At 35.8% G+C, this 26,203-nt stretch overlaps 2 protein-coding genes across 17 annotated transcripts in view; both read right to left on the reverse strand.

The window, feature by feature from the left end:
• Positions 1-19,114, reverse strand: part of tead3a (TEA domain family member 3 a) — a 53,331-nt gene extending 34,217 nt beyond the window's left edge. For 3 of the 8 annotated variants that reach the window (XM_048177862.1, XM_048177860.1, XM_048177861.1), the window contains exons 1-2: positions 18,875-19,112; positions 1,237-1,487 (exon numbers count right to left, since the gene is read on the reverse strand). In XM_048177862.1, the coding sequence (XP_048033819.1) occupies positions 1,237-1,375 (139 nt within the window). In that variant the 5' untranslated portion in view covers positions 1,376-1,487; positions 18,875-19,112. Of the gene's footprint in view, positions 1-1,236; positions 1,488-18,874 lie in introns of all 8 variants that reach the window. The other 5 variants (XM_048177863.1, XM_048177857.1, XM_048177859.1 and 2 more) reach the window with 4 other exon arrangements.
• Positions 19,115-22,862: 3,748 nt separating this feature from the next.
• The window catches only part of tulp1a (TUB like protein 1a), a 51,019-nt gene continuing 47,678 nt past the window's right edge, over positions 22,863-26,203 (reverse strand). For all 9 annotated transcript variants that reach the window (XM_048177849.1, XM_048177847.1, XM_048177850.1 and 6 more), the window contains 5 exons: positions 25,931-26,043; positions 25,734-25,842; positions 25,546-25,644; positions 23,280-23,451; positions 22,863-23,070 (listed from right to left, as the gene is read on the reverse strand). In XM_048177849.1, the coding sequence (XP_048033806.1) occupies positions 22,937-23,070; positions 23,280-23,451; positions 25,546-25,644; positions 25,734-25,842; positions 25,931-26,043 (627 nt within the window). In that variant the 3' untranslated portion in view covers positions 22,863-22,936. The remainder of the gene's footprint in view (positions 23,071-23,279; positions 23,452-25,545; positions 25,645-25,733; positions 25,843-25,930; positions 26,044-26,203) is intronic.

The following is a 26,203-nucleotide window of genomic DNA, read 5'->3' on the forward strand; positions in this document are numbered from 1 at the left end:
GTATTCATGCTAATGATTTGTAACATCACAAATGTAGCAAAATAATTAACTCAATGTGTAGTAATTGCTGCACCTCTTGATGGAAATAAATGTTCTGATGTTATATCCATCAAAAAGTGCATCAATTTTTGGTCAAGATCTTGCATTGACAATGCAAGAGGTGAGCACTCTGTAAAGTCTACTCCAGCACATCCCAAAGACTTTCAGTGAATTTAAGGACTAGACTCAGAGGTGCCAATTCATGTGTGAAAATGATTCTTCATGCTCTCTGAACCATTCTTTCACAGTTTGAGCCTCTTGACATTGTTATCCTGGAATATGGCCATGATGTGTCTTCCTACATGGTTGTTTAAGAAATGAAAAGCTACACACTCCATCATAGGCTATGATCCAATCATAGACTCTTAAGCATTTGCCTATTTAAATCTAAACAGCGACTTTTTTTTTTTTTAGCCGGGCAGTGTATTTCACAATATTACTGTTTTTACAGTAAATAAAAGTAAAGTATTTGGGACAAAAAATCCAGCTTAATATAAATAATGGCTTAAAGGTTAAATATTAGAGCCTAGAACTATACATGTTTCATTTTTTAATTAAAAAAAAACTGATAATGTTTGCTTTATCTAACTCTAGTTGGCCTGTAAACTGTTACAAACTGACCTGCTTTTAGAAAAGCTGTGCTTGGCAGAAGCCAGACACGTCTCAGTAATGTGTAACACTATAAACTCCAAACAAACAGGAATCCACTCCTTTAAAGTATCAAGTATTTTAATAGTTGATGAGACTGAAATGGATCAAGCATGAAGGCAACTCTGTTTATTGTCAAGTCTGAATCATACAGCCAGTAATGGCTATGATAAAAAGAAAAATGTCACACTTGAGTCAGGAGGCTGACTCATGCTTTACTGAGAATGCTGACTTAAATGGGAGACACAGCATTCCAGTTAGTGGATCCCGTGTGGGAACGGGAAAATCTGGAGGTGGGGAGTGTCATAAGTTCACCCTCCGATTCACTTAAGTAAAACCCCCACAACATGACTTGACCCTTTTTGTCCTTACCTTGTTTCACTACATTTTTTCCAACAACAGCACTGCTGCAATAAATAGCTGATCCATTTTAGGGACTTCTAGGAATCTGTCTTATGACTTCTACTCTCTCAAGTTTCTAATGCTTTGCCGGCAAAGTAAATCCATCAAGCAACTCTCACTGGGGGTATTCAGCTCTCCAAGACTCACCATACATCTTTCCTTCATCTGAAAGGATGATCTTTCTGCGGCCACAGGGTGGATAAATGGCCAGAGCCTCCTGAAAACTTTGTTCGATGTCAGGGCTCCAGACACCCTCCGCATCCCCGTCCATTCCGGCCTTGTCCATCCCATCCACTCCATCCTCCTGCCCCTCCTCCGGGCTCTCGTTGGCGCTCCACTCGTTGGCTGCAATGGTGGCGGCTCCACCTGGGCCCCTACGTGAGCCCTCACACCCAGGACTAGGAGAGAGATAGATGTCGTTAAAACAGGAGGTCACAATCAAAGGAATAGTTCACCCAAAATGTTCAGTTCTGTCATTTAAAAATGAAAATTGTTTAAAAACACTGTAAAACACAAAAATGCATTGTTGAGGAATCTTCACACAGCTTTTTTTCTACAATGAGCTCATAGTGACCACATTGGGCATGAAATTGGAAATCGAAAATTGACTATTTTCTAAATGCATGTTATTTATCCCAGTGTGAACAATTCATAGATTTCAATAAAAAAAGGCTTTGAACTCGCAGTTTTTAATCAAAATGTCATAACTCTTTTTTTTTTAAGGTGAGTTTTCTAATCATTTAGCCCACTTAAATCCCGCCCCTTTCTTTCACAATCAGATCTTCCTCCATCCAATCAACTGATGCACAGAATCAAGTCCCAACCTACATTTTTTCCTTTCGATAATCTATTTCTCTCACATGTACTTCACAGTACGAAAAGATCTGTGACTACTTCCGTTTCAGTGCAAATTTAAGCTAAAAAATTACAAAAAAAACCTACCATAAAAGCAACATGAAAGCCCATACATCTCATTCTCTATTTTATATGAACAGACTGAAATGTATCCTCTCGTCCTTCGGATGAGACGTTAAACCGAGGTCCTGACTCTCTGTGGTCATTAAAAATCCCAGGATGTCCTTCGAAAAGAGTAGGGTGTAACCCCGACATCCTGGCCAAATTTGCCCATTGGCCTCTGTCCATCATGGCCTCCTAATCATCCCCATACACTGATTGGCTTCATCACTATGTCTCCTCTCCACCAATAAGCCGGTGTGTGGTGGGCGTTCTGGCGCAATATGGCTGCCGTCGCATCATCCAGGTGGATGCTGCACATTGGTGGTGGTTGAGGAGATCCCCCCTTCAATATGTAAAGCGCTTTGAGTGCCCAGAAAAGCGCTATATAAATGTAAGGAATTATTATTATTATTATTATTATTATTATTATGTCTTTATTCATTGAGAATCTGTTAGCTGTTAATCAACGGATAATTGAGGGTGTGTTCACACTTGGCAGGTTTGATTAAAACAAACTGATGCGAGTCCAGTTCATTTGAATAAGTGTGAACGCTGCCATCCGAACCCTAGTGCGCACCAAACAAGCGGACAGAAACCACTGAAATATGAGGGCAACATGGACCAAAGACATCTAAACGGACCAAAAACACAAAATTACAGTTCGATACAAGCGTCAGAAATGCTGTCTCCTCAAAGCAAATCTTTGGTTGTGAGCAACAGAGGATTTTCTGATGCTGTTTTGACTCCTTTACTCATTTTATAAACTCTTCAAGAGTTCTCAGCTGGTCAAGATACCATGATATTTACACACAACGAGCGCATTTATCCCAGAACATTAATTGGAATCAAATCGAAATAGATATTTTTGGATTAGTGCGATTATAACGTTGCAAAGTCTGCGATTTTTTTTTTTTTTTTTTTTTTTCAGATTTTTAATTAAATAAATATGTACACAGCGTATTAGTGAAGAGCTGCTCTGTGATCAGTAGTAAATAACACTACATCTGAAAGCACTGTCTTTGAAAAAGCAACATACATCAAACATACAAACTTTCCAAACATGAGAAGCATTTATGAACCTCTTGTCCAATAAAAGACAACATTTAATAATGTGTTTTTACTCCAAACTCACTTCATAACATCAGTCAAGTGTTTGAAATAACATTTTGATTAGCAATGAATTATAAATATACTTTATTATTATGGAAATACCCGAGAAGGCTTGAAGAAGACAGATATATTGAACCATATATTGTTGTAGTCATGTGTTTATTATATTCATGCTTAATTAATCAAAGCATTTCTATCTTCTTTTTATTCAGTCACAGTGATAGTATGATGCCCATATGGGATTTCCTGGAACAACATGCATTATATTGTGATACTTCTGCAAGACATATTTGGAGTATCGGAAACAGACGTGTTTAGCGGCAAGTAATGCTCACTCAATCCTATTATTGGTAAAAATAGGAAAAATTCTTTTCTCTAAAGAACTTTGAGGGAAGCATATAATCAATATGTTTTTCTCCAATGTACAGAAGTGTACAGGGTTTTTTTTCCCCCCACATTGGATGCATAAGAAGCACATATTTCATACCTTGTGACAAAAATAAAGACATTATTGTCACAAATTTTTATCATAATAATATTTTATAGTAAATCCTTAGACCTTTCTAATTATTTATAGTCATAGGCTAGCTTGCATGTTAACGGGTAACCCTGCATTTTTTTATAAAAGTTTTCTGTGAAATAAAATATTATAATTTTCTAATAATTATAGTTATATTTATCATTAAATACTCTATTTTTATTTTTAATAATGAAAGTTATTACAATAGTAGTATTTCTTATTTGGTTTAATATTTTTTAGCAATAATGCAATAGCCCTACAAACAAGCAAAACAAACCTGGTATTGTTTATAAAGTTTTTTTTTTTTTCTTTTGTTTTTTATAAATCACAATTTAAATCACGATTTTAACCAGAAAAATCGAAATTAGATTTTTTCTACAAATCGTGCAGCTCTAGTTTGGCTCAAAAGAACCAAGAGAACCGAACAACAAGTGTGAACACACCCTGAGTTCAACTCTAGGACCAAATCAGTGAAAGAACCAGTTTGTCTGAGTCACAAATCGGACTGAACAATTTGTGCAAGAAATGAACTGATTCGTTCATGAACAGGTCACAATTGTCCCTGAATTAACAACTCACTGGAGGGGAAGGATTTCAGTGAATAAATACTTAAAGGTGCCCTAGAACTTTTTATAAAAAGATGTAATATAAAAGTCTAAGGTGTCCCCTGAATGTGTCTGTGAAGTTTCAGCTCAAAATACCCCATAGATTTTTTTAAATTCATTTTTTTAACTGCCTATTTTGGGGCATCGTTATAAATGAGCTGATTCAGGGCTACTGGCCCTTTAATTCTCGTGCTCCACACCCACGGAGCTCGCGCTTGCCTTGAACAGTGCATAAACAAAGTTTACACAGCTAATATAACCCTCAAATGGATCTTTACAAAGTGTTCATCATGCATGCGGCATGCATGCGTCGGATTATGTGAGCATTGTATACTGTTATATTGTTTACATTTGATTTTGATTGAATTTGAGGCTGTGCTCCGTGGCTAACGGCTAATGCAACACTGTTGGAGAGATTTATAAAGAATGAAGTTGTGTCTATGAATTATACAGACTGCAAGTGTTTAAAAATAGTGTTTAAAATAGCGACGGCTCTTGTCTCCGTGAATACAGTAAGAAACGATGGTAACTTTAACCACATTTAACAGTACATTAGCAACATGCTAACGAAACATTTAGAAAGACAATTTACAAATATCACTAAAAATATCAAGATATCATGGATCATGTCAGTTATTATTGCTCCATCTGCCATTTTCGCTATTGTTCTTGCTTGCTTACCTAGTCTGATGATTCACCTGTGCAGATCCAGACGTTAATACTGGCTGCCCTTGTCTAATGCCTTTCATAATGTTGGGAACATGGGCTGGAATATGCAAATATTGGGGTGTACACCCCGACTGTTACGTAACAGTCGGTGTTATGTTGAGATTCGCCTTGTTCTTCGGAGGTCTTTTAAACAAATGAGATTTATATAAGAAGGAGGAAACAATGTTGTTTGAGACTCACTGTATGTCATTTCCATGTACTGAACTCTTGTTATTTGACTATGCCAAGATAAATTCAATTTTTCATTCGAGGGCACCTTTAAATTTTGGTCTGCTCCTCATTCAAAACTATTGTGTGGCTTCTGAAGATTTGAAAAATATAGCACACAAGTCATATGGATTACTTAAATACTGTTTTTTTTTAATCATTGTGGAGCTTAGCAGCTGTGGTATTTGGGTCAATGACGTGACATAATTTTTTTGTGTCCATATGGTTTAATTAAATTTAAAAGGGTTAAAATTTCAAAATAAATTGAGCAAATTACTTGCATACATTCCCTTTTTTGAGGACCAAGTCTGTTTTAATTCATTTTGAGAGAATAGTTGGAGGATGATTGCAAAAAATGTCAATGTGGTATAACCGTAAAAACTTTGTACCAAATAGTTGATCTTGTTTAAAAAAGGTGAAATAAAAAAAAAAAAAAAACACTTGAAAATAGGTCCAAATAGTAGGTAAGTTTATATTAAGCATCATAAACTAGGGCATATTTGACTAAATTGGCCCCTATAACAGAAAGGCTTGTAATAGGAGTCAAATGGTGTAACCGGTTACACCATTTGACATTTCAATTTAAAATCAAATTTGATAAAATTCAAATTTGATTGATCATGGACACCTATGTAAATGCATGGCCTTGGAGGGTATATTTAAAAAAGTTGAATACTCATGTCACATGGTCTTCTTGCACAATTTGGACAAAATGGCTCCTTGAAAGGTGGTTACACCACCTTGACACTTCAGGAATTTGATTTGACTCACATGGATTCCCCAAAATTAATTATAATACCCAGAACAATGGTGTTCCATTTAGTTTTATTTTCTGAGATTTTTTTTATTGAGAATTTCACCTTGATGAACTATCACCAAGATGAATTATTTGGTACAGTTTTTACAGTTTTACAGTACCACATTGACATTTTTGCAATCATCCCCCAAATATTCTCTCAAAATGAATTAAAATCAGACATTTTCGACTTTGTCCTCAAAAAAGAGAATGTATACAAGTAATTTGCAAATGTAATTAATGTAATTTTAACCGTTTTAAATTTGAACTTAACCATATGGACACAAAAGAATAGTGTGATGTCATTGCACCCATTTATGAACTGTTGTTGTATGGAAACAACTACATTAAGATTCTTCAATATATCTCATTTTGTGTTCTGTGGAAGAAGGTACACAGGTTTGGAAAGACACGAGGTCAGTGAATAAAAGCAAAAAGTCTTCCAGCTGACTTTAGAGGAGCATCAGCTGCCCCTTCCAGACTGTCTTACAATAATTGGTTAATTGAGACGGCTCAAGAAGACCAATAGGAGGGTTGACAGTTACTATCACTCCAGATGGTGTGACCATGAATCTCCCTTTGGAAGCTTTTCCCACCCCTACTTTAAATAAAGAATCTTTCAGGATCATATAATCATTTGCATATGCCCTGTCAATCAAGTTTATCCCATTATGCGACGGCGGAAAGAGGAGAATTGGACAGGAAAGACAAAATGGCTGTCGGAGCAGAGGACACACTGAGCTGCCGAGCAAGGCGCCAGATTTTTCAGACTCCTGATGTCAAGTGAAGTTCAGGTGACGAGATATCAGATTTTCAAGGACGTGCTTTTACAGCTTTCGTGAGCTGGAGAGTATTAATAGCACTGGTATTGAAAATCAAGAGAACCAACTGAAGGCACTGATACATTTCCTTGGTGTCAACAAGACAGGCTGAGCAAGACTGGACAATATCGTGGTAAAAGTAGACTGTGGAAGTTCACAAATCTTCTCAATGCAGTAGGGTTGCGTGCATATCAACATACTGTTACATTCTTTTCAACCCTTTTTATGACTGTGTATATGACAAAATAATATAATATCACTGATTCAATTAATTGAAGCAGAAAGAACTGATTCGCAAAAATGAATCAAACCTGGCCAAATTCAAAGCACCTTAAAAACAATACAATATTTATAATATTTATTTAATATAATGTTTCTTAATTTTTTGCCGTTAACAAAATCATATTGAATATTTTGCGATTACAACCCCACAAGTAACATTTCAATGCACTGCATAAACAAAATCATAAGCCTACTGTATATACTGCCGCTCAAATAGTAAGTCTATTATTCTCACCAAAGATCAAAAATACGGTAAAAACTATAATACTGTGAAATATTATTACAATTCAATTGAACTGTTTTGTAATATATTGTAAAATGTAATTTATTCCTGTGATCAAAGCTGAATTTTCAGCATCATCACTCCAGTCTTCAGTGTCACATGATCCTTCAGAAATCATTGTAATATGCTGATTTGATGCTCAAGAAACATTTCTGATTATTATCAATGTTGAAAACAGCTTCATATTTCTGTGGAAATCGTGATACATTTTTAATTTCAGGATTCTTTGATGAATAGAAAGCTCAAAAGAACCACATTTATTTGAAATAGAAATCTTGTGTAACATTATTAATGTCTTTAGTGCCACTTTTGGTCAATTTAATGTGTTCTTGCTGAATAAAAGTATTATTGTTTAAAATCTTATTGATCCCAAACTTCTGAACTGTCGTGTCCAGTATATATAATTATGTGATCTATAATAACGGCCCCTGACTTCTCTAAAAACAAACAGGCTGGTATTCATCTTAAGGAAATTACCATTTGGGCCTTCATTCTTTACCGAAGTCACTGAGGCCATATGCAAAATGAATCTGAAAAACAGAGTAAACTAATAAGAACTGCCCACAAAGCATTTTTGTGGCCAAGGATTTGGTGAGCGCTCTGCTCTCCTCATTCAATAATACTGCAACATTCTCCAAGACAAAAAAAAAAAAAGGTTTTCAATAGATTTGTCACTGCTAACTGCTACTTTTAAAGGATTAGTTCACTTTCAAATAAAAAATTCCTGATAATTTACTCACCCCCACGTCATCCAAGATGTCCATGTCTTTCTTTCTTCAGTCAAAAAAAAATTAAGGTTTTTGATGAAAACATTCCAGGATTATTCTCCTTATAGTGGACTTCAGTGGCCTCCAGACGGTTGAAGGTCAAAATTACAGTTTCAGTGCAGCTTCAAAGGGCTTTAAACGATACCAGACGAGGAATAAGGGTCTAATCTAGCGAAACAATTGGTCACTTTTGAAAAAAATGTAAATGTATATGCTTTATATAAACAAATGATCGCCTTCCAAGTGGCTCCGCCAAAACCGCACTTTCGTATTCTTCAAAAAGCTTACGCTGTATGTCCTACGCCTTCCCTATTCTACCTATGGAAAAAATGTAACTGCGCTGCTTTCGTTCCGTAAGTTGAATTGGGAAGAAAGAAGGACATGGACATCTTGGATGATATGGGGGTGAGTAAATTATCAAGAAAATTTTATTTGAAAGTTAACTAATCCTTTATATTTTGAAAAAAACATCAATACAATTTTCCCAGTTACACTTTTCTGGCTCAATTCCATGTCTGCAGTAATTCACAGATGTGCCAACTCTGAAATTTTTACAAAAGGATTAAGGGCTTTAAGGACCCATCCCAACTAGTGACTCTAATATGGCATAATATAATATGGCAAATATGTTACAACTTGGACTGTCAGAAACAGCCAAAGCGGTCATCATAAAGAGGTACTAGAGGAGACCACTGGTATGGACCTACAGAGAGAGAAGGGCTGACATTCCAGACATGCCCTTATTAAGAAAGCTACAGTGTCGCTAACACACTCTCTGTCCATCTCTCTCTCTCCCTCAGGAGATCTGTTGTGTCACCCACACCTCCGTCCATCCCCTCCCGCCCTCTTCTCTCCTTCCCTCTCGCTTACGAGCACCCCAGTCCAAAAAAGGCCTGAAGAACAGGGAAATCATAGGGGGTGGGAGTGGGAGTGAGGGTTGCCTGACCAATTTAGGCATCCACTAAGGCTCAGGAAACACACAGAGCTCCCCAAGGACAATACTGCTGTTTTAGGTGTATTGGGTTCATAACACAGCACTCCTGCAAGCCAGTGCTATCAAGACATGGGTTACTAGGCCTGAAACAATTCAGAACCTGACCATGGAATCCAGGAGCGTATTAAAAATAATACAAAACAATAGCAAGTTGGGCATTCTGCAGTCTTGAATTGGGCATTTTCTTGCTTGTGTTTGGTGTGTATTTCCGATGAGTAAATATTGACCTTGGTTTCAGACATGTTGCCTTATCTGTGAGCTGACATCATGAAAAGGTCACCCACCGACACCAGCAGCGCCTGGCCTCTGAACAGACATTGGGTTACAGAATCAAGTGACAAACCAAAAGCATCCAACACTCTTGATGGATAACCAGTGTTCATTAAAGAAGCATCTTGTCTAAACCTTTAACCATCACACTGTGCTATTATAAACACTTTGAGGGTGGGTATATTTGTTTGAGCAAACTGTTCGCTGGGTGAATCTCATGAAAGCTCTAGAATATGTTGGCTTCGCTTTTCACCCCAAAATTACACTGACGTCATCTTGGTCACCGTGATTTTGCCAAGTTAAACATGTTCCTGGATCAACATTCCTGTCCGAAAATGTAGTCTTTACCATATCCCTACCACTAAACCTAAGCCTACCCATAAGTTATCCTTGAAATCAGATGGAAATGATGGGTGAGTAACACTGAAGCTCTGGTTGTACACTGTAAAAAAATCTAAAGTTGAGAAAACGGCAGATTATGATTTTTTATAGTGTAAGACTAAAATTGACATAAACTGTAAACTTGTATCTCAAATCTGATTGGTTGACTGAAATGTTGATGTTGATCAAAGATGATAAAGATGTTATACAATAAACAATAAAGACATTTTAATTTTATAAAAGACTTCTATTTCAATTTTTTTTATTTTTTTTTATTTGCCGTTCAGTTTAGTGAACGAGCCAGTGCACGAGAATAAATCAAAAGTGATGAAAACGAGCAAAGAAGTCAAGACATGAGCACTGTTATAACTATACGTCATCTTACCTGAGCATTGCAAGATTTAACATAACAACATGAGCCAACTGGAATGAAGAAAGTGATCAGTGTAATTGATATTCAAAATGGTAAGCAAGCACCACTTTGTTTACGGTTTGAATATCTGCAGTCGTAGTTTCGTTTTCCCTTTTTGAATGATGAATCTTGATACCTGCTGCTATAGACAGTCATTTGCTTACACGCAGACATCACAGTGTAACAGGCCCCGCCCACGACTGGTGACACAATCTGCCTCTGTTAGCTTAGCTCCATACCCTGAGTCAGCTGTACACAGTCCGCCATGTTTATCTCCTTGCCAGAGCATTTTGGAAACACAAGAATGTTTATCACGTAGCTTAGACAATCTTAATATTCTGTTGTTGGCTGTATCAATGACACACAGAACGTATTTTTCCATTCCACTGCTCTACTAGATGGACGTTTTTGACCATTGCGCTCGCATCTCGCATCTTTTGCAGCGTCTTATGCAGGAAACAGCGTTCTAAAAATGCAGTGCTCAACGTTAAAAGTCATCTCGACATCTTGCGTTTTCCACTGGGAGAAAAAAAAAATGCAGGGTCCGTCTAGCGCATGTTTACATATAAAATAATGGAAAAACATTGCAGTACAATGCAACAAAAAGCATTCTGTTAAAATAGCCCCATATTTTTTGGTTACTAAAAGTAGCCCGATGGTGATTCAAAAGTAGCCTAATGCAACTCTCTCCATTGGGCAGCTGAATTGTCAATTGAATTTGTACGTCTGGGGGGTATTTTGGGGGTGTTGGAGCACCGAAATCGTACGTACGGGGGTGGAAATCAACCTGCGGGAAAGAAAATTAACCTGCGGGAACAGCTTAAAAGTAGCCCAACTTGACAATACTCCTGGAGGAATGAGCCGAGGAACGAGCTGTAAAAAGGCACAGCCCACTTCTGGATAGGGGGGTGGGGATCAGAAGCTCATTTGCATTTAAGGATACACAAACAAAAACATTATGACCCTTTAAAATATATTACAATAGAAAATCAGTTATTTTAAATCGTAATCATATTTCACAACTACTGTTACTGTTTTGATCGTTCTGTCACTGTATTATTTATCAAGAAATATTTGATGATCGTAAGAAACTTATTTCAAAAACATTCCTGAACGAAAAGGTTTACACATCATAGTAACTGTTTTACCCTTAAACTATGCTGTGTTTTATATATATTTAAATTATTTTTATAATATAATAATATAATATATAACTGATTGATTGAGCTATTGATATTTTGATTTTGTTTTTATGAATCAGAGCAAGACCTAACAGAGGCAAGATATTCTGAGCTATACTGCATCTCATGGTGCTAGATGGATAAAATTAATTTAGGGTCTGTTTACACGACATCGTTTTCAACTAAAAAAGCAAAACTTTTTATGCATTTTGGCCTGTTCATTTACACGACAATGGCATTTTAGGTTCCAGAAAACACAAAGTTTGAAAACTACAATGCAATTTTGCATGTGTGTGTTACATATTCAGTCCATTGATCGCCATCTACAGGCCTAGAATGAATAATACAGCGTTTTTATTCATTTTCACGGTTCCGTGTGAATGGGGATAATTTTGACAACGTTGTCAGCTGTATGCGAAAAACGCAAAGGAAAAACCTTTCCATTTTTTTTTTTTATTGTCATGTAAACGTACCCTTCATGCAATTCACAAATTCAGTCTTGGTTTATCTGACAGGGGTTAAGCAGCACAGACAAGAGACTGTTCTCTTTGGAGACTTGGAAAAACAGCTGCAATGCTTGTCAACAGGGAAAAGGCCTTTGCTCATCAACAACTCTCCTCTTGCACGCTCCTCACCAACACACACACCCTTTCAGAAAGAACAACAGGGCAACAAGTAGACGAGCAGCTGCTGCCCTAGATCAGATTACAGATAAGGACGGCATTTTAAGGCATGGCCAAGTAATGCTGAACTCTCTGATGGTTTAAAATAATATATGAATCTAAATGCTGTTTCAACATGCGTTTAAGTGTTTTATTTCACCAGGCAACTTGACAAGATCCTACTAACACTGCCCTACATGGAGAATTGCTTTGCCTATTTTAGAGTATGATCTTCATAACTGTATAAACCAAAAGGCTTTGAGAAATACCTTACAAAACATCGCCAAAACTCTTTCAGGAACACATTTGTATCTAATCTGCACAAAGTTCAAATATATTCATCACATCTTCTTGGATAATACAGTAAGCGGGACAACTACTCCACTGACATGTCCAGAAAGCTGGCAGCCACTGTAAAGTACTTAACACATGCTAGGTCAAAGACTCTACATCGGACACAAAAAAGAGGATACAGACATGTTAAAAAGAGGGAAGATTGAAGTGCCACTCTCTTTCTTCCGTGGACCCAACCCATGTCAAACCTGTACAACCTGCTACTGCAGTTTTCTCAGAGCTTAAGGCAATCTCACCCCCCCACCCCAATACACACACACACACACACGATGAGGAAATGAAGAAAAAGTGGGTTGAATCAAAGGAACTAAAAGAATTTTCAAATTGTCATCTGTCAACTGAATGCACACTGCCTTCGCTTATCTGTCACTAAAAATGTTAAATACACAAATAAAACAGAAGCGATTTATCCGATTTTATTATTTTTAGCACAATGAACATAAAAATAACATTATTAACATTATTAATCTTTTATTTCACTCAAAATGGTAACCTTTTGGAAAGTATGAAAGCACAAGTTCTGTACGGAATTCATAAAATTTTTTAAGAATTCATATGATTTCACATGAATCTGTGCAATTTCACATGAATTTGTATGATTTCGTATGAATTCGCTACCTTGTATGAATTCATACAAACTCTGTATAAAATAATACAAAATCACTACCTCGTATACGTTTTCTCATGAGATCGAGTTAGACATATTTTCGTTCTGCAGAGCAAAGGAAAGGGACTAAATTGAAAGAAACTGGGGTCTTTATTTTTAACGTTTTTGCCACTTTTACTGATATGGATAATAGAGAAAAGACAAGACATTATATGGCAAAGAAGAGTTGAATAGGAATGTTGCAAGCTGAATTTGAACTCCCATTTCCCACTTGAGCACCAAGGTTCAATATATCAGGGAACTAACCACTATGTAACCTTTTTAATAAAGGTGCAAACACACTAAAGAAAGCTCCATTTTGAGGGAGTGGAAAGAGCAAAGGGACTACAGAAATGTAAATTCTAAAATCACAACTCTCTGGAATTATCATTGGTTTCCTGTATTAAAGAATGGAACATCAAACGTTACAATTTACTCAGCTTTTGGACGTATGACAGAACATCACAAATCCTTGCTTCTAAGTAGTGTTTTCTGCTGTAAACCCTAGCGTGCAGTCACCCTAAACCATCAATTATATTGCATGTTTACATATGAATTATAATGATCTCCAACGGGGCTTCCTCTCAGAGTCCCAGATGCTCTCTGTCCATCACCCAATTTCCTCTCCAGACATTCATACACCCTAGATCCTGACCAACATGCTTGTGGTTGCTAACATGTGGCCCATAGCATATGTAGCCATTCCATAGCATATCAACTCACGTGGCGACAGTTGTGGAAAGCCAATGAAACCAGACTTAAGTGAAATCACCATTTAGGAGAACCATCACAGATCTCATAAATGACTGATTTGGAACATAAACACGAACTCCACACTCCACAAGAACAGCGCTCTGCTCCAGAGACTCAACACACCTGATTTTAATAGAGTTTAATGCTAGCGTTGCTAAGCTAATGTGTACTAAACATAGTACAAATTTTTTAAAAAATGTACAAAAATGAATTTAGAATTACACTACATTTTTTTTATCAATACTTTTCAGTATATCAGCCATCTTGAATATGTTTGTCACAATGCTTTCTGAGATTAGCTTCTGGGTGAAGAATACGTGCCAAGCTGCCTTAGTAGAACTCGATCAAGTTGTATTCTCAGGTAGCATAATTAGGTTCCCTACACTCTAAAAAATGCTGGGTTAAAAACAACCCAAGAGTTTTAACCCAGTGGTTGGGTTAAATGTTTTCCCAACATGCTGGGCAGTTTTAACTCAACTATTGTTTAAAAATGACTATATGGCTGGCTTAAAATGAACCCAAAATAGGTTGGAAATTAAAAATTAGACACATAATTACTAGAGGCAACAATACATTTATTAATAAGCAATATAATAAATGTTTATTGTTTGGGTTCATTTTAAGCAAGCAATACAGTAACTTTTAAACAATAGTTGATTTAAATAAAACTACTTAGGCAAATGTTTAACCCAACTACTGGGTTAAAACAACCCATTCGCTGGGTTTGTCCATTTTCAACCTAACTTGGGTTGTTTTTAACCCAGCATGTTTAGAGTGTACATGCCTATGCTCACCTATAGACCTACAGCTCACCAAAAAAATGAAAGTTAAGTCTTCATTTATTTCCTTATGTCATTCCAAACCCATAAGACTTCATCTAGGAAATACAAATGAAAATATATTCAATGCACATACATAGAGCTCATGAAATAGTGGCTGTTTCTTAATTCTAAGAATGCAAGGAACAGACTTGCATTCTCGTGGAGACCGGTCTTGCCAGGCTAGTTGGAAAAACGAACTGTATGTCATCCACTCACGATGACTTCTGGGAATTCTGACGGTTCGATTCTCTCTCAAGTCTGCACTTGATACATCTTCACTATCAAGAACACATCCGGGTACTTTCATGCATTCGCTTAACTTGCGTTCTTGAGTATTGGAAATGAACTTCGGCATTCGCATACTAAGAAACGGCCATATTAAACACAGAAACTCTACCGAACTTGCTTGATGTTTGAGAACCAATGAGGTTCGTTCTCGCGCACCAAGCAAGTACGTATGAGCTTTCGTGTTTATATGATGAGCTCTCTATATGTGCATTGATCAATTGTAATGCAATATATGATTAAAAACCTACATTTCTCCATCATATAGATCATGTCTCTACAGAAGACTTGGATTAAACTGCTCAATTCATTAAAAATGATGAGAAAATACCTTCATTTTTATTCTGAAGATGCAAAGGTTTGTTTGGAATAACACGAGGGTGAGTAAACAATGACACACTTTTATCCCTCTAAAACGCTGTCAAACGAGACAACTCACTAGATTTTAGTACAAAGCATCAGTCTTCTGTGGGAACCTCGAAAAACGCCATCCAAATAGACCTTTACTCAGAAAACTGAACTTGAATTCTTCCATGATATGGCTAAGAAAACAATGCAGTTGTACACCGCATGAGGAAAGAATCCGTCACACATGTCTAAGTTCAGACTAAATCGACCAACACCAGATGATCAACAGGAAATTGAACCAAAGAGTGACAATTTTGAAGTCTGGATTTACAGACGCACCACACCTGACCTCCACGCCCCGGGTGCCGAGAGACACAAAAAAGGGTCAACCCTAAAATCTAGCCCTAAAGGAGGACAGCATTACTTGTGTAGATCAGTAAGTATACCGGTCTGAAGCACAAAGAACACACTGCAAGGCTATTTACAGCAGTGAGCTCACCAAACACACTTGTCATGTTTTGCAGGCCCTCTTCAAGCTCCACAGCAAGTGTTAAAGGGATAGTTCACTCAAAAATGTTGTCATCATTTACTCACTCTCATGTTGTTCCAAACTCGTATGAGTTACTTCCTTCTGTTGAACACAACAGAAGATATTTTTAAGAATGTTGGTAACCAGACAAGTTGACGGTAGACATTATTTTCTTTCCTACTTTGGAAGTCAATGGCTACCGTCAACTTTCTGGTTATCAATATTCTTAAAAATGTCTACTTTTGTGTTTGGGTGAACTACTCTTTTTTAAAGAAAATTCCATCTGGGTCATTCCGTGTCAACTCAACCAGAGGTCCCTGGCTCAAATTTTTGATTTTGTTAATATTTTTTTCTGTTGAAAGACAAACATAAATATTGGTGAAAGCCAAAGTATTAAATGTCACAGATGTATATATACTGAGTAATCCACTATTTTGTAGAAGGGGGACAAATTGGGATTTTCACCTGAGATTTGGAACCAAATTAGAGGTGTGTAAAAAAGACTTTAGAAAGATGGCAGCATCAATATTTTATTTTCACACAGAGATTGGTAGGTCTATTAGTAAAATATGTTGACTTTACCAAATCTTTGTTTTATTATATGCCAACAGTGACCGTTCAAAAATGGCAAAAAGCACTCCTTTTTGTGTTTTGTGTCAAGTTTCCATGCATGTAACTCAAGAAGTATTATAGATATCTTAATATACTTTTATATTCTGGTTCTTAACAAACTTTTATTGTGATATCTTCATTTTAAAGGCCCTTGATGGTACAATCCCAGTGATATGGAGATCTTAATGTGGCTCCATGAGTAAATTGTTAAATTGTTCACATTTTCAGTGGTCAAAAACCAAATGTGGGTTACTTTACATACAGCTGATACTTTTTATCTTTTAAACAGGAATATCTGAAGAACATATAATGTTGAAACTAGAAATATATCTCATGTTTTTGCATAGAACATGCCTGTCTGAGTGCCATAAATATTCCTTTTCCAAAGTTTGCATGCCTGTAACTCTAAAAATATTTAAGATATCTTAATATCCTTCTAGATTCTCATTCTTCATAAACTTTCCTTTTGAAATCTTCATTTTCAAGGCCCTATATAGTTCGGTCCCATAGATATGAGGATCTCAAAGCATGTTCAAATTGTTGAATTTGACCAATTTTCAGTGATCGAAAACAAAATGTAGTTCACTTTGCAAACAGCTGATACTTATTGCATTTAAAGAGGAAAAGAAGTGCTTTTTGCCATTTTTGAACTGTCATCGTTGGCATATAATGAAACAAAGTTTGCTAAAGTTGACAGATTTTACTAATAGATCTACCAATCTCTGTGTGAAAATAAAATATCGATGCTTCCATCTTTCTAAAGTCATTTTACACCCTTGAAAATTGGCTCCAAATCTCAGGTGAAAATTGGCATTTAACCCCCTTCAACAAAATAGGGGATTACTCAGTAAATATTCATCCGTGATATTTAATATTTTGGCTATTTATGTTTGTCTTTCAACAGAAAAAAACATTAACAAAAATCAAAAATTTGAGCTGTGGAATTTTCCAAAATTTGTTTAGTTTGACATGGAATGACCCTGCTCTCATTGGGTTATATATTCAGAAAAAAATCCATAATATCACTGCCCATATGAATGAATATAATAGTGGAAAAATCATACAGTACTCCACTAATGTGGAACTGTTCAGTGTTCTTGCTTAACAGATGTCAGAAGTAAAAAAAATGACAAGACAATCATGAAGATGTTATTTTTGTAATAATAATGATGAATATAATTGGATAAACCTGAAGGCATTTGTAAGGAATTTGGTGGCCGATCAATGAACGTCTATTAATGTGAGAGAAGAGTTCATAATTCAACAAGGAAACTTCTGAATTTTTTTTTTCTTGGCACCACTGTTATAGTCTGTCACATTTGTTTCAAGAAATTCCCCTCTGATTGCTCACTGTAACCTTACTCGACCTGAAAAACCTGTTCAATCTCTGCACGGTGAAACTGAGGGGGCGCGTTGAACCGACACGTGTGATGACTGGACCAAGATGCAAGGGATCTTAAATGACTTAAAAGACTATTTCTGATGAATGGGATTATTACACTCCCTCTAACAGCTGAAACTGAATCATCGTAGAGACTGATCATTTTATACACACAATGCCGAGCATAAGGCTTCAAGAGAGAGAAAAAAAAACACTAAGCAGGAAGATTTTCATTTCGTCATTAACAGGCTGGGTTTTCTGAGTAATTCTTACAGGCTTAAAGCTCATTAACCTACATGAAACACAAAGACGCTGCCATATTACATGAATTATTTGACACACTACAACCATTTTTTCCTTGACACACATTTATGCATGTTCACTTTTGTAGTGAACATCTGCAATCAACACCTAAAAACAATGATTTAAACTTCTAGTTTATTGTTGAATCATAAACAGTCTTTTTTTCTGATGTACAGCTGCCCTGTATTAATAACTAAAATAAACCATGTATTTAAAGACAACATGGTTTTGGACACACAGCTTACATCAGGTCATGTGGACAATTAGGCTACTAGACAATTCACTTTTTTTTTTTTTTTTTTTTTTTTTTACAAATATCAATGTGCATTTTGACATTTGATATGCATATATAAACAAATACATAACTTAAAAATGTATTAAAATGAAGAGAAGATGATTGACACCATGGATAAAACACACATAGTAGTCAGTTTAGTTAAAAAACGAAAGCTGTATGAGCTCTGTTGTCCATTAGTTAATATTTAGAGATACAAACCATGAAACCATAAATATATATGATTAAAATCATTTGCTCCACTGAATTAGAAGGCTACAAACTTTCTCATACTCATACAGTGCTCATATTCTACTGCTGCGTGTGTGTATTGAAATATCATTAATAAGTTTACATCTGTATACCCACGTGTGTGAGCTTGCAATGCAACATCACTGAAGCTGCTCCGAAAAAATGCCAAAAATGAGAATGATGTAAAAACTGCAGCGCGAGCGCAATGACTGCATGAAACAAAGGAGCGCAATAAGAGTTTTGCACTTACCTTAAACTCAAACCTCTGCTCTGCTGGGCGCAAAAAATGGGATTTCAAGCTCTATCTCATGAGCTCATTTACAAATACAAACCACGCTGATGTTTTTGAAGAAATATTTCTCCTGATTTGACAGTAAAGCTGGAATGTGAAGTATGACTTCGGTATGAAATCACGGCGAATCCGAGCGGAGCGCTGGAGGAGGAGTCATGGAGGAGGAGGGAGGCAAATCTCCACCCCACTCAAACTTCACGAGCAAATCTCACGCGTTGACATCCATCGTGTGTGTGTGTGTGTGTGTGTGTGTCTCAAAACCTAGAATGCTACTTATCTAGACTGCATTTTTGGGCATGATTGGCACTTTACTATACTGACTCAGCGAACTAATATTAATATTAATAATTCATTCTATTTTATTCTTGTCTACCAATTATTTGGGACATTATAGGCGCATTACGGACATATATATATATATATATAGCACATTTTATTTGGTTTTATTTATTTTAGACTAACTAACTTGATAACAAACACAGTATTTTGACCATGAACGACTTAAAGGGACAGTTCACCCAAAAATGAAAATTCTGTCATCATTTACTCACCCTTATGTTTTTCCGAACCTGTATGAGTTTCTTTCTTCTGTTGAAGACAAAAGAAGATATTTTGAAGAATGTTGGTAACAATAGCTATTGACGTCCATAATACTATGGAAGTCAGTGGCTAATGTCAACTGTCTACAGAATATCTTCTTTTGTGTTCTCACAGATTCGGAACAACATAAGGGTGAGTAAATGATAACAGATTTTTTATTTTTGGGTGAAATATCCTGTTAAGCAATGTTAAACTTTCTATGAATTTCGTATTTATTAGATTTCAGGTAACACTTTACTATAAGGTCCCATCAGTTAATAATCTAACATGAGGAATACATGAGTTATAGTATCTTTGTTAACATTAATAGACACAAATACAACTGTTCATTGTTAGTTCATGTAGGTCAGTATTGTACAGTAAAGTATGTAAAGTTGTTTTTATTTACAATCACTTCCATGACAAAACTTAAACCTGTATCATATCAAATTAAACCACACCTAATTTAAAGGTTTAGTTCACTTTAAAATGAAAGTTACTCATCGACAAGCCATCATATATGACTTTCTTCTTTCTGATGAACACAGAGTTAAATTAAAGGTGCCCTAGAATTAAAAATTGAATTTACCTTGGCATAGTTGAATAACAGAGTACAGTACATGGAAATGACATACAGTGAGTCTCAAACACCATTGTTTCCTCCTTTTTATATAAATCTCAGTTGTTTAAAAGACCTCCGAAGAACAGGCGAATCTCAACATAACACCGACTGTTACGTAACAGTCGGGATTATTAATATGTATGCATATGCCAGCTCATGTTCAAGGCATTACACAAGGGCAGGACGTCTGGATGTGCACAGCTGAACCATCAGACTAGGTAAGCAAACAAGAACAATAGCGAAAAATGGCAGATGGAGCAATAATAACTGACATGATCCATGATATCAAGATAGTTTTAGTGATATTTGTAAATTGTCTTTCTAAATGTTTCGTTAGCATGTTGCTAATGTACTGTTAAATGTGGTTAAAGTTACCATCGTTTCTTACTGTATTCACGGAGACAAGACTGTCGTTATTTTAATTTTTTAAACACTTGCAGTCTGTATAATTCATAAACACAACTTCATTCTTTATAAATCTCTCCAACAGTGTGTAATGTTAGCTTTAGCCACGGAGCACCATCAAACTCATTCAGAATCAAATGTAAACATTCAAATAAGTACCATACTTAAGCATACCATACCAGACATGCTGCATGATGAACACTTTGTAAAGATCCATTTTGAGGGTTATATTAGCTGTGTGAACTTTGTTTATGCTGTTTAAACAAAGGCAAGCACGAGCTCCGGGGGCGGGGAGCACGAGAATTTAAAGGGGCCGCAGCCTGAATCTGCACATATTTAATGATGCCCCAAAATAGGCAGTTAAAAAATTAATTAAAAAAAAATCTATGGAGGTATTTTGAGCTGAAACTTCACAGACACATTCAGTAGACACCTTAGACTTAGATCACATCTTTTAAAAAGACGTTCTACGGCACCTTTAATAAATATCCTGATGCATCCGAGCTTTATAATGGCAGTGAATGGGATTAACGAGTATGAAGCTCAAGAAAGTGCATCAATCCATCATAAACATATTTCACACAGCTCCAGGGTGTTAATAAAGGCCTTCTGGAGCGAAGTGATGCATTTGTGTAAGAAAAATATCCATATTCTGACAAGTTCTAGCTTCCACCAGACTGCCTCCTGTATTGAACTCACAAAAAAAGCATAACTGATGTCATGTCATTTAAACTTTTTTCGTAAGTTGAATATGGAAGGCGTAGGAAGTGTTTTGAACTGCGAGAGGCATTACACTTTCTTCGTAAGTTGAATTTTACTTTATAACTTGTTAAATATGGATATTTTTCTTACACAAACGCATCACTTCACTTCAGAAGGCCTCGTGGAGAACATTTTTGATGGATGGATGCACTTTCTTGAGCTTCAAACTCTTTGGCCCCGTTCATTGCTATTTTAAGCTCAGATGTGTCAGGATATTTATTAATATAACTCAAACTGTATTCATCAGAAAGAAGAAAGTCATATACACCTATGATGGCTTGAGGGTGAGTAAATCTTGGGGTATTTTTCATTTGAAAGTGAACTAACTTAAGCTGCTGTAAGCAATTTCTAAAGCCACTAGCCATCAAAAGGAATTGCATGTTTCCAAACATGTTTCCCAGACACTCCCCCTCATTTGCTATTGGTCAGTCTCATCCCAGAATCATGCCACTGGTTAATATCGACAGGGAGTTTTCTGACAGGCCATGTGTTACAGTTTTCGGTTGCTGTGTTTACATGCCTACGACTGCCACATAGACAAGTATCATATCTCAGGACATGTATTTCAATCATATCTGACAGGCTGTATGAACATTTTATTTTTCATACAGCTAATTTAAAGTGCATAATACTCAAAGGGGCGGATTTGGGTGGAAAAAAGTACATTTTCCCTTTTTATTACAGTGTTGAGGACTGAACATATTTAAACAGATGAGAAGAGCTTGGAAACCTGTGAATTAATAGTCTGGTGTATTGAGACCATAAAGCCTTGTTGAAACAGCACCACCCTAAGGATGACTTCTCCAGTTCATCATAAGGTACTCATAGTGATCAATCAAAAGTCATGTTTGTGTGGATAATTGTATAATTGAGTTTATAGCTACGCATTTCCCCTCCAGCTTGTTACACTTAAAAAACAAACAAACAAACAATGAAACTATAGTACATGTAGTATTTAATTTAGAATCATATGGAGATATCTGAATCTCATATTATATATATATATATATATATATATATATATGAGATTCAGATTATATATATATATATATATATATATATATATATATATATATATATATATAAAGGCATGCACATTTTGACAGAATTTGTTTAAACAACAAAAAAGATACTGTAATTCAGTAAACATTCTAATAAATTTTACAATATGTGTTAAAAAATGACTTATGTTTTCATATGTTTATTTACTTTTGATTTATATATATATGATTTTATATATATATTTATATTTTATATATATATATATATATATATATATTATTTATATTATATATATATATATATATATATATATATATATATATATATATATATATATATATATATATATATATATATATATAAAATCAACACATTCATAATTCTCAGTACAACACAAAATATAATCAAATAGTCATTTTATGTAGCCTGCATTCATCCCATGCATCTATACTGCCTAGCTTTGACTGTCAGTTCCTGTTCTGTTTCTAGGAAAGCTAAATGTATCTCAATCGCATTCAGGCACAGTGAAAATCATAAAAATGTCCCGTGTTATCAGATAGCACATCTTTCTTCATCTTGCATCATGGTGATGAACTTATTGTGTTGATTGGAAAGATGTGACTCGTGGTCATAAATTTTGTGCATTGTGTTCATTCGCAGGCCAATTTGCCATCAAAGCTGGACAGAGCGATAGCAAAGGCTTGTACTGCACACATGGGGTAATTATAGTCCAGAGTGAACATATCATCTGCCACCCTTCCAAACTGCATCACAATGTAGCTATCTGAAAAAGAGAGCATTTAGTTTTTTCATTATAGTAACAATACCAAAACAAGTACAATTTGTATAATATAGAATTATCAACACGACATATGCAAAAAGGTTCAATTTGTAACATTTTGTCCTATTGAAAAGTTGTAACCTTTGTGTAAGTCCAGTGGAAGAGGTAAAGGACATTGACAGAATTGGCAATATCAAGACAGTATCACTCACTGTCTTTGCTGTGGACGATCTGGAAGTTCTTGATAGAGGCTTGTGTGACCCGTCCAGAGAAGTTGAGGACATAGGAAGCAGTGTCATCATTCCAAACTGGAGTTTTGTTGTGGAGTTCAATCAGGTTATCCATCTGTCTGTTCTGGTAGCGCAAAAGTATACTGTCGTTGTCCTTCAGGTAAAATAACAGAATTGTTGTTCATGAACGAAATGGTGATTGTACACTGAAAACATTTTAAAGACCGTGTCATTTATTTAAATTTCATTTTTATATCAGTCTAATCGAAAATCGTGGTTTCTTTTGTTCAGTTTGACTAAAATCAAATAACACTCCGCATAGAAAAAAAAATTAGTAGTATTTTCACTTGACACCATAGTAGCTGGGTTCCCATTACCCTTCATACTGCGCAAATCGAAATTGTGACTTGAAAATACGCCCAATGGGAAAAACGTAAATTTCACAAAAACACCCTTATATCGCAAAAAAAGTTTTACGCTCGCAGAAGGTGGTTTTTCAGACAATTTGAAAAAGGAATATTTTGCAAAACTGCAATTTTTTCACATTTACAGGTCACCTGGGGTACGTAAAAGTTGATAAATCTTTAAAGATGGCATGGTATGTTTGGACAGAAGATGAGACAGTGTTCTTTATTAAACTCATTAAAGACAAATTAATTATGGAAATATTGGATTCTAAACACCAAAGAAATGCCACAATTTATCAAGACCTTGAAGCAGATATGAGGGAGAAACACCCAGAAACACCTCATACGCAGCCGCTCTCAAGTATAAGGAGCTTTTCTTACCATTAATGCTTGGATAACATGCCTATGTCTCCTTCTATTAAAATAATTGCTATTGCAGTGGCTGTGAGATACTTAAACCTACTAACATCCATTGCCATGATTTTTGGAATGACTGATCGCGAGAGGAAAAAATTACATTTTAGTCTCTTAACATCAGCTAATGGAAATGCCGCCATTTCGCAATAGTTTTTTTTATTGACATTTAGAAAATGCAAATCTGTAATGGAAAACCAGCTAGGTGTTGATGTGCAGAACACATACTGGCTAGCTTTAATGACGGCAGAAATTATTGTGGGTTTTATTCATTTTTATGGCATTTGTTAGTACATAACAGAAAATATGATGCATGTACGCATTTCAAGTTCTTTATTTATGGCAAGTAAACTAAATTAAACACTGACTAACAAAATTCTTCAAAAGTGAAAGTTCTACTTTCATATTATAGCTAAAGCCACATAAGCTTTTTTGTTACTGTTAGAATCAAGGACCAGTTGTATGTATAGTAGGGGTGTAACGGTGTACAAACAAGACGGTTCGGTACGTACCTAATGAAGTCACGGTTTGGTAATGGGTTCGGTACAGCAGGGGGAGAAAACTAAACATAAATTGCTTATTTTTTCTTCTTTTGTATTAAACAGTGATTTATTGAACCAATCGTGTCCCTCTCTTTAAATAAATTCAATTATAATATATATTTTCTTAAGGATAAAAAACCCAACTCAACATTACTATAATATTAAATGTTACAATTAACAACAGAGCCCAAACTATTAAATTCAGTTGCTATTTATTTACTTTTTAGACATAATAATCAACACTCAATTTTTTTTAATATAATCATTTACACAGTTACTGTCATAACTTTTTTCATGACAAATTTATTTAAAAATATATTAAATAAGATATTACTAACAGGTAAAGTAAATATAATGAATATATAAGCTAATATAGTGCATATATTTAATGAAATGCACCCCTCTAGAGTTCATTTCTCCAGTGAAGTAACATGCTGTGGACACAAAATGACTTGCCTGAGGTAAATGTAATGCTACACGAGATATTATTTTCAAGCTGTTTTAGTGATGCATTTCCGCTGTTGAAACAGGTTGAGAGAATACATGTAAACATGTCTATGCATAGATCATCATCTTCTTCTTCTTCTGCTCTTTTCCTGTTGTAGTGGCTAGCATTACAGCACGCGCCCCCTTCTGGACTGGAGTGTGGATTTCCTGTGACTGACTGTATTCGTCGTCTGACTGTATGCACTGAACCATGAAATCCGTACCGTATGGTTCAGGATGAATATATGTATTGTTACACCCCTAATGTATAGGAAGGTTTTTGGAATTTTGCAAAAAATTAGGTTAAAGCACATTTTTCCCGTGAGCCTTTATTGTGAATTTATTTGCTTGTCTTTGTTGTTATACATCAGAGTCAGATATAGCAGTAACTGAACTCACTGTTCGTGGACATATCGGCACTCGCTCGTTGTCGTCATCCATGCCTGGGATGATCACAGTCATTTTTCTGGGCCCTTTAAACCCCAACACATTTGTCTCCTGGAAAGAAACACCAGTATCTACTTTGAAACTTCTAAAGATTTTCCAACCTCCAGGATGACTGTTGAGGAACTGAAGTGAGCACTCACGTAAATGATAGCCGCTAGCTCTTGCCGGGCATTAGACATGTCCCTAAGGGCACGGTCAGGGTTGAGACCATTGTCAAACACTGTGAACTTGGTACCCATGAGATTAGACCTAAAAAGAACAGAAGCCACAAAGCAAAAAAGTGCAGTAGTGCAGAAATCATACTTATTTTGCGTATATTTTATATCAGACAAGTTACCTCAGTTTTCCGATGAAATGATCTCCACCCCGTGACAGGTCAGTGGCATCTATGGATATCAAATAATTTGACGTTGCACTCTTTTTTCTTTTTCGACCAGCCAATAGGAAGACCTGCAGGATGAAGTGAAATAGCAAAAGAAGGGTCCCCAGTTAGTCATCAATAGAGCTTTTCACACTGAGCCTGTTTTATTGTTGTTCTAAACACCGCTTTTAAACCCGGGTAAAGAAACGTTTCACACCTCGTAATTAGGGGTGGGCAATATGACCAAAA

This window comes from Megalobrama amblycephala, linkage group LG24 (genome assembly GCF_018812025.1).
Source record: "Megalobrama amblycephala isolate DHTTF-2021 linkage group LG24, ASM1881202v1, whole genome shotgun sequence".
Taxonomy (NCBI): domain Eukaryota; kingdom Metazoa; phylum Chordata; class Actinopteri; order Cypriniformes; family Xenocyprididae; genus Megalobrama; species Megalobrama amblycephala.